This window comes from Ailuropoda melanoleuca, chromosome 5, assembly GCF_002007445.2.
Source record: "Ailuropoda melanoleuca isolate Jingjing chromosome 5, ASM200744v2, whole genome shotgun sequence".
In the NCBI taxonomy this organism is placed as follows: Eukaryota; Metazoa; Chordata; class Mammalia; order Carnivora; family Ursidae; genus Ailuropoda; species Ailuropoda melanoleuca.
The window spans coordinates 114,930,129-114,940,161 of NC_048222.1; the positions used below are offsets into that span (position 1 = coordinate 114,930,129).

Consider the following 10,033-nt stretch of genomic DNA (forward strand, 5'->3'; position numbering starts at 1 on the left):
AGCCCATTAATAACGTAATATGAATCAAGGAACGAATTTTTGACCATATATTGTTGATACTAACAATACCTGTAATTGTGTGGGTCAGCGATATTTTTGTGAGTGTTGAACATTTCAAGAGATCTTTCCAGTGATTGTGAACATACCAAGAGAAACTTAGCGTAGCTCCTGCAATCAGAATTTTGAAAAATATTGTAAAGTTTAGAGGGCTAAATTTTGCCAGTGGGAGGTGTTTCTTTGATAAGCTTTTGGAATTAGTGAAGCTGAATGTGACCTGTAGATACTTTGCTTGAAATGGAAACCTGTAGACAGTCTACAGTTTGAAAATACAAGTTTTATCTCCCTTTGATAAAAGTGTTTTTTTTTTAAGTTAAATGTTTTTTTGGTCCTAGTGCATTTCTTTAATATTTACAAATCTTAACAATTGAAGTTTCCTTTATGATTATAATATTCTGTAAAAAATGTTTTACATATAATTGTTTTCAGATTATTTCCTCAATCACTTTCATGTAATTTGAAGCTCTTTCACAAGCCCTATTTTAGAAGGAAACTTGAGACAGGTTTGCTGATTTACCCAAGGATTATTCAGTGAGTGAAATGTTGGGGAGGAAAGGTGGTCCACAAGATGAGGAGTCATGGATCTAAATCAGTAAAAATTTAGAATGCTGCCAATTTCCAGTGATGTTGGGAGAGTAATGTTTGTGAAGTTTGTATTTGTAAAGTAGAATGATACCTTTTTATTTCCTTGAGGGAATTATGTGTTAGACATAATTCTTCCTCACAAAGATTTTACAGTCTAATTGAGACAGATGTAGATCTACTTAATACATAAGTGTTAATGTAACTACAGTGATTGCTATAATGGGTTGATGACTAGTGTATAATGACTGATATTAATGATGAAAACTTCTAGAGGAGATAAGCTTTAAGTTGACTATTGTTAGCATAACTGTTGTTTCTAAGCAATTATAAAGTACCTAATATTACCACTATTATTATATGTTAAGGTACTAGGGGATATATTTTTGCTTTTATTTTCCTCCTTTTGAGGCTTAACTATCAACTTTAGTTACCAACTTCAGCTTTAGTTATCAGCATTTTTGCTGTCAGAGGAGTCTGATTTAAGAATGAAATAAATAAGCTTGTTTATTAAGAATCACTTATTTCAACACACAAAATATTTTTGTGGTGAAGACTTGATATATGTTGTAAAACTTTCACTTGTAACATGATGTATGAGAAAGAGCCTTGACCCTGAAGTCAGGAGATGAGGATCTGCCTCTCTCTAAACTAGCTCTGTGCTAGTGACTTAACTTTTTTAAGGTTTCATTTGTATAAGAAGACAAGATTGACTAGGTGATCTCCAATAACTCTTAAGATTATAAGTAGTTCAAATATTTAATTGAAAGTGAAGGCTTTTTTTTCTTCCTGGGTTTTTTTTTTTTTTCACATAGCACTGTGTAAGTGAATGTCTGTAAGGTTATTATATAATTGGGAGGTTAATTTCTGCTAGCCAGTGTTTGTGCCAAATTGGAATTTGAGGCCAGGTATGTATGTTGAATGAGACTATGATATAGTTTAGGATCATCTTCATATATGTATATATGAAGATATATATAGCTAGTTTTACATATGTATAACAAATCATAGGAAAAACAAATGTCTATAGGAACAATGAATGTTACTTTCTTAATTATGTGAAAGTATTATGTAAGTGTGATTTAGATTTTCTGGAAGATACTCAATTTAAAATATTCTGCCTTCTGGGGCACTGGGGTGGCTCAGTCAGTTAGGCATCTGCCTTCAACTCAGGTCATGTGATTCCAGGGTCTTGGGATCGAGCCCTGCATTGGGCGCGCTCTGCTCAGTGGAGAGCCTGCTTCTCCCTCTCTCTCTGCATCTGCTCTACCTGCTTGTGCTCTCTTTCTCTCAAATAAATAAATAAATAAATAAAATCTTTAAAAAAAGATATTCTGCCTTCTTGTTCTCAAGTATATTTTCCTTGACTTGTTTCTTTTTTTTTTTTGAGAAACTGAGAATTAAGAAATTGGAGAATTTGGGTTGAGACATACGGTCACCAGAACTTTTGTTCTTCTTTAATGCCATTATTAAATGGGAGCGAGGGAGTTTTCTGGAAATTTAGCTTAGGTGTTTTCACTGATAAAACAAATCTATCTGGTTTGTCAAAGTTCATTGTGAAAATTTGAACTTGAAAATCTTATTTCCAATTTACTGCAGATTGAAATATCTGTTTATCAGTCTTGAAAAGATCAATTTGAAAGCAATTTAGGATGTGAAAAAATGAAGCATGTGTTGACATAAAATTGGAAGAATGGCATTCATTTTTTATTTTTAAAGATTTATTTATTTTAGAGAGCAAGAGCGCACGTGAGAGAGTGAACACAGTGGGGAGGGGCAGAGGGAGAGGGAAAGAAACTTAAGCAAACTCTGTGCTGAGCTTGGAGCCCAGTGGAGCCCAACGTGGGGCCGATCTCACCACCCTGAGATCATGACCTGAGCCCGAAGAGTCGAAGGCTTAACTGACTATGCCACCCAGCCCCCATTTAAAAAAAATTTTATTTGAAAATGGGTTTAAGAAATTACTCTTCAGAATTCATTGCAGCATTAGTACTAAAATTCATATAAAAACTGAGTTAAAGAGTAACAGTATTTAAATAATCAAGGTAATTCAACGTAGAACAATTTCCTTTAGAAACACATGCAGTTGGTGGAGTAGGGCTGGCAGGAGCATGTTCTTGGTAATTATTTAAATTCCCTGTGTTATCTATAGCTTAAATGTTCAAAGACATGCAAAGAAGTATTTATGAAAAACTTGTTGAAAAATCCTTTATGTGTAAGTGGACAAAATACTGTTGTACTTTTGGAAAATGGAGTCATATAATTTTTCATCTATACACTGATTAGAAGCTAAAACTTACAGAAACAGGGTAGAATTTGGGTGTTGTTATTATGTTTGGTAATAAATTACAGTTGTAATCCTTAAAAACTAAAATCTCTGATCTGAGGATCTGTGGAGTCCCTAGACTCTTTCAGGGAGTCTGTGAAGTCAGAATTGTTTTCATAATAATTCGAAGACATTATTTGCCTTTTCACTTTCACAAGTGTTCAGAATTTTCTAGAGGCTATATGACTTGATACTACAATAAATTTAATGAAGAAGCAAATATGAATTCAACCGCTTTCTACCATGTATTTTTTTTTTTTTTAAGATTTTATTTATTTGGCAGAGAGAGACAGCGAGAGAGGGAACACAAGCAAGGGGAGTGGGAGAGGGAGAAGCAGGCTTCCTGCCAAGCAGGGAGCCCTATGCGGGGCTCGATTCCAGGATCCTGGGATCATGACCTGAGCCGAAGGCAGACACCCAAGGGCTGAGCCACCCAGGCGCCCCTCTACCATGTATTAAAAAGATTTACCAAAATGTACAACAAAGCTACCACTAATTTTTTTTCATTATAGAAAAGCTATTTTTCATTAAAATACTGCTGAGAAGTATTGGGTTTAATGAATTCATAAATATTTTAATGTCATCTTAATTTTAATTTCAAATAGAATAAAATCTAAATATAGAACTTATATAAACAAAATCTCTTTGTGGTCCTCAAAAATTTGAGTATGAAAGTTTCCTTTGGCCAAAAAGTTTGAGAGTAGTTGTATTAGAGTTTTATTTAGTCTGCACTTCTCAGTACCATGGGCATTAGCCATATGTGGCTGTCGAGTGGCTGAGAGACTGAATTTTTATTTTTTTATATTTTAATTATTTTAAACATAAAAACAAACTGGAAAACTTTTATATTGATTATGTGTTGAAATAACAATATTTTTAACATACTGGGTTAAATGAAAGGCATTAATTTCAGTTTCTGCTTCCTTTTTAAAATCTGGCTGCTGGAAATTTAAAAATTATAATGTGGCTCATGTTATATTTTCATCAGGCAGTTCTATTTTTAGAAAATTTTAGTTTTTTTTCTTTTCTAAACTTTTAAATTGTAACCGTATTGATTAGAAAGTCAAAGAGGAACAAGAAAAGACGGAGTGTCCCAGATTTTTACCTTTTCCCCCTTTTATTGCATTCATTTGTATTTTTCACTTACCTGTTACGCCTTAGGGCATTAGAAGATAAGCTGTGGTAAATCAGGTGCCTGGTCGAGTGATGACCTTGTATTATTAGTTTATGGTCTTGCTTGTAGGGGCATACCAGTATCATTTAAGGAAGTGTTTTCTGATTTTTTTCCATTGCTCTCAAATTAAATTGCTATTAGTTTTTATTTTTGACTATAAGAACTTTGTTATAAGCTCGATCCATTGCCAGCATTCTCTTCTGCAAAGCTGAGAGGTATGTCTCTTGTCAGACTTAATTACCAAGTTTGGTATTTTGTAACAGCTGTTGAGTGAGTCTGGAATAGTCTACCATACAAACACCAGTTGATTAGAAAGCTGGAAATGGAACAAAACGACTCTTACCAATAGTAAAGGAGGGCATAAGCAAATTTGATTTTTGGCATTACGATTAAAATTGTTTTAAAATTTGTTTGATACGTTTAGTTCTTCAAGAGGGATTGACCAGCAACACCAAGTATTAGTCTTAAGTAGAAAAATGATACCTGTCAGATTACTTTTGGCTTCATTGTTTCTATTTTTAAAATGAGTTGCCTTTTTCTTTTCTTTTGGTCTCATTAATTTCATACACATGTCTAGAAAGATACCAGTAAATCAAGTTTTAAGTAAGAGATAAGGAGTTTTCAGCCCTTGTTTGTAGTTTGCTTATTTGCTTACTTTGATTGTACAACACTGTTAAAGTCATGTTTATCCTTAAGAATTGTGCATAATTGTAGTTTAAATTGTATTTGAATTACTGAGCTGAACCAAATGAATTGAAAAGTTTTCAAAAATTACGGAAACTTGAATAAGAGAAATATTTCTTAAATTTCTTTTATCAAAAACTAGTTATATCAACAAAAGAAAAAAGAGTGCTTTTTCAAAATGGTAAAGTATTCTTAGAAAGTGATAGGTACGCTATTGTAAATTGATCTAAATGTGAGCTCTTAGGTGTTTGCTTGCAAGTGTTTGGGGTTATTTTAGTTAATAAAAATGACAAAAAGTAAAATTAGTAAGCATCAAAAAAAGAGAGAGAAATCAGTGCTCCACTTAACAAGCTGTTAGTTTACAGAACAACTCTAAATTACTTTTACTTTTCTTTAGTTTTGAAATATTTTACTTCCATTTATATTTTTGATAACCACCATTTGTGTGTCTGAACTATTAGTATAAGCTTCACAAGACGAGATCTAGCCACATTTGTCTCTCAGATTTCTAACACAGGATCTGACATATGGTAAATGCTCAACAACCAAATGTTGACTGTACATAGAGCATTGGATCTCCTGATTGATAATTCACAGAAAACGTATGCATTTCTGATATTCTCATACTAAATTTAAAATATGAATTAATAAATGTTATTCTTAAGTTTGTATGTGTTTTGTTTTACTCTGTAAATGTAAAACAATCCTGGGAAATAACTTGTTGAATTTGGGAGAAAGGGGAGTTTGAGGTCAGAAATATGAGCTAGAAAATACACTTTTAAGAAATAATTTCCACTGACATAACTAACATGAAATCATGGTTTTAAAAATGTGCCTCAAACTACATAAAAATTCAGGGCAGCATTATTTGTAATTGTTAGGCACGTTTCATTTTGTTTATAACAGAACATTAAAAAAATTGGGTAAAATTCTTTTGCTCTATTATCAAGTCTTTGAAGCTCTGATTTTTATATGGTAAGGTTTTTAGGGCGTGTCTTAATACAATTACATAAGGAATTAGTTTACCCAGGGTAGTTTATTAATAGCACCTAAGACAACACCTAAATTGCAACACTAGCCGACTTTAAAGAGAATGAGGTTCCTAGAATAAATTGTAAACACCTGAGGATTTGCTTTCCAAGGTTCTTTAGTATATGTGAGTATTGTGGGGAGGCACTTGGAAAAAATTACTTGAGAATGGTAATATATTTTATACTTACTAAGTTTCTTAAAGTTGAGCTAGAAGGACTGATTGAATCCTTTGCCTCAGTGAAGCTGCAGATAAGAGTAAGTCGGGTCACCTAAAGATAGATTTACTTAGAGGGTTGGCTGCCTCTCTGGAACTGTTTAGCTTTGAGCAGATTTCCATACATGGAAAGAGCAACTGGAGAGACCCAGTACCTTGCTTGAGAGTGTGGATGATGTGCAACAGGTGGTAAAACAGTCGCTGGATTCTTTTTTTTTTTTTTTTTAATAAATGCTCTCCAAATGACTGCTGTTTAAAGCTAAGGCTTTAGCATTTGGTGAATTTTGAGATTAAGTGAATTTTTTTTTCAATTAAGAGTTTCCTGGAAACAGTTTTAAAAGATCCGTATCTTTAGTGTGTAGAACTTGTGAATTTGTAATATAGTTTATGGAATTTATACAAATACTTCCTTTTTATTTTTTTAGAGGACATCTTGAGAAAAATCTATCAAATTAGAAACTGTTACATATTCATTTTCAGAACAGAGTAGAATGTTCAATATTTTTAAGTCAGGATATGAAATTAATATATCATTAATATAAGTTTGTGTTTGAATGGCCAATTTCCCTGTAAGGTCTGTGGGTTGTTCTCAACTTTAATATATCAAAGAAATACTTGCATGGCTAGTGTATTAAAAACCTATATTGGGAATTATAGCAGATATAAAGATGAATTAAGGTAGCCCCCCCCCCGACCTCAAGGAACTTATCTCATAGGAGTGATAAGAAATTATCACTACTTATTGAATTCTTACCTACATGCCAGGCATTGTACATGTTTTTTATGGGTATCACCTCACTTAATTCTCACAACTATATATGAGGTAAGTAATGCACCTGTTCTGTGAAAGAGGAAATCCATTTCCTTACAAGGAATTAAATCGCTGGTCTAGAGTAACATACAAGTAGCAGAGACTAGGAACCAAGCTGTTGGACTTGAAAAGCCAAATGACTGCTGTATACTTTACTGTTTCACAAGTAATTCAATCAGCAAAGCATAAAGTAAGTGCTAAGAGAGAGTAACAGAAGGTGGCAGAATCAGAAAAGACTTCATGGGAAAACAAACATAGAAGCTTTAAAAACAAATTTATTGGGTAGGTAAAACACAGAAAAGTTCAGTGAAATCTTGAGAAGGTTATTGGGAAGAACGCAAGTGTGTGGTGCCATGCTAGTGCACTCACCCAGGAGGGTCTGTAAAAATCAAACTAACTTATTAAACGAACTTGGAAATACATGTTTCTGACTGATTCTGCAAGGTATTGCCCTTGATTTTAGTAGCTGTATATCAAGATACATAATTGATCTCCTAGGATTGTTTATCCACAACCCCCCCCCCCACCTCCAAGTTAGTTTTGCTCTAAAATGGGAACAGGGCTCAAATTTCAAGGGTTTTTGTTTTCCTTTGGAAAAGATCCAGAAATTTCTCAGTAATTTCTAATCATTCTCAGTAGTTACTTTATAATCAGCATTCGTTTTGCAAAGTGTAGATACAGATTGTTTTTTAAATTCTGTAAATAATTTATATGGACTAATATGTATCAATGACTTAAGAGTTATTCACATGAGTTAATTTGTTCCTCATAGAGTAGTATGTTTTAATTTAGTATTGTATTTTTACTTGAGTAGTTTTAATTGAGTAGAACTTACTTTCCCCCCAGTGGAAGCATCCGTTCACAGCAGTAATGCACACTGTACAGATAAGACAATTGAAGCTGCTGAAGCCCTGCTTCATATGGAATCTCCTACCTGCTTAAGGGAGTCAAGAAGTCCTGGTATGTGAATTGTCCTTTTTTTTTTTTAATAAAGATTTTTATTGATTTATTTGACAGAGAGGCAGCCAGCGAGAGAGGGAACACAAGCAAGGGGAGTGGGACAGGAAGAAGCAGGCTCCCAGCGGAGGAGCCTGACGTGGGACTTGATCCCGGGACTGTGGGATTACGCCCTGGGCCGAAGGCAGACGCTTAACGACTGAGCCACCCAGGCGCCCCTGAATTGTCCTTTTTTTATATTAAACGTGTCACATCACTTCACATCTCTAAAAATGAGTTTCTTCTTAAATACATGGGGATTATTGTTGTTCTCAAAGTTTATTATGCATGAATACCTGTGACAGCAATACTTGATCTTTATTTGTGAAAGTTCTCTAGTCTTACTTAGTTTTTTATGATAAATGATACAGAAAATGCCCACTATAGACAGATAAATATTTGTTAAATTGCTATTTATATCGTTATGTCTTATTTCCTTAACTCTGGGTAAATTATAAGCCTTTGTAGTCCTTAAGGGAATGGCAGATGGGGGTGGGGGATTTGCCTCCCAGGACTACTTTCTATCCTTTATTTAGTGATAAATAGGCGGTAGCTCCAGGGAACCTTCCACTGTGGAGAGAGGAGATAGTTTCTACTATTTCCTCATACTCCCTTAGGCTGGGAGTTTTCTTTTCTTTTGGTCCCTTTTTTTTCATTTTCTTTAAGACTGCCTTTGAGAGTCATTTTGTCCTCTAATTTTAATGGCCAAGTGTTAATTTGACTTAATACAATAATATTGGGCCTTCTTATAGGGATTTATAAATACCAAGAGCAACTGTACTTTTTAATTAGAATAGGAGTCCTACGTATTATTCAGGGATATGAGAAGAAAATTAGGGCATATTGGTCAATGTATTAATCCACGATAGTATTATTAGCTGTCTCTTAACTGAAATAGAAATGTAATATTCTGATTATTCATGCACATTGGAAGGAAGCTGGAGCAACATTATTGTGTGTTAATAGGATATCAAATGGCAGTTTCTATGTACTGTTTTAGTGACCCAAAACATCAGGACTGTTACATTAAATAAAATTTTAAATATTGAAAGATGATATTCTTTGGGCTGTAATGAGCAGGTTTTCCTTTTCATATTTTGAAATGATCTGTAAGTGCTTGCATTCCACTGAAGAAACATTTATTAAATGTTTTAAATTTTATACCATGTGCATGTATTACCAGTTAGAGAATAATGATGGGTACCAGGAAGGAAAGTAATTATTAAAGAACTCACCACTATTATTCTATTACCTTATTTTCATATGTTTTCCCAATTGTCAAAATAATTCAAAGTCTTCTACATTGAGCTTGAAAGTATGTAAAAATGTGAAGGGGGGGATTCCTTATGGTCCCCACCTTACCCACAGGATTAACATTTCTTTCAAGCTGATTTTCTTTGCATTTATTTCCTTACATACTTTAGATTGTATTGCATATTCAGCAAATTAACTTTAGGCTGTTATCCTGCATTGATGAATTGTTAGTAAACCTCACCTCTACTAAATATTGAACTGTCCGCATGAAGAAGTATTCATGGGGGTGGGAAATTTTAATTTTTCGACTTTTTTTTATAGTGGAAGTGTTTGTCCCTCCTTGTGTATCAACTCCAGAATTTATCCATGCTGCTATGAGGCCAGATGTCATTACAGAAACTGTAGTGGAGGTGTCAACTGAAGAATCGGAACCAATGGATACCTCTCCTATTCCTACATCACCAGATAGCCATGAACCAATGAAAAAGAAAAAAGGTAGAGTATATTTATAAATTTCTGGAAAAGTGGGTGAAGATTTTTCTGGTATTTTTTTTTCCCCATCAAGGGACATAGGAAATATAGGCTATAGATTTATGATTGATGTTACCTTTACCTAGGTATTCTCAAAGAATCAAGAAATTGAGATTTTAATTTTGTGTTAACATGTTCATACTGTTTAAAGAAGTTAGTATTTGAGCTTTAAAGAAAGTTGCCCGAGGGGCGCCTGGGTGGCACAGCAGTTGAGCGTCTGCCTTCGGCTCAGGGCGTGATCCTGGCGTTCTGGGATCGAGCCCCACATCACTCTTCTGCTGTGAGCCTGCTTCTTCCTCTCCCTCTCCCCCTGCTTGTGTTCCCTCTCTCGCTGGCTGTCTCTATCTCTGCCGAATAAATAAATAAAATCTT

The 10,033-nt window shown here is 34.1% G+C and overlaps 1 protein-coding gene across 7 annotated transcripts in view; it reads left to right on the forward strand.

Annotated features, from left to right (window-relative positions):
• Positions 1-10,033, forward strand: part of ELF2 (E74 like ETS transcription factor 2) — a 103,049-nt gene that overhangs the window by 82,413 nt on the left and 10,603 nt on the right. For 4 of the 7 annotated variants that reach the window (XM_011220885.3, XM_019796300.2, XM_011220887.3 and 1 more), the window contains 2 exons: positions 7,727-7,840; positions 9,452-9,625. In XM_011220885.3, coding sequence (XP_011219187.1) covers positions 7,727-7,840; positions 9,452-9,625 — 288 coding nt within the window. The remainder of the gene's footprint in view (positions 1-7,726; positions 7,841-9,451; positions 9,626-10,033) is intronic. The other 3 variants (XM_002916136.4, XM_034661596.1, XM_011220886.3) reach the window with 1 other exon arrangement.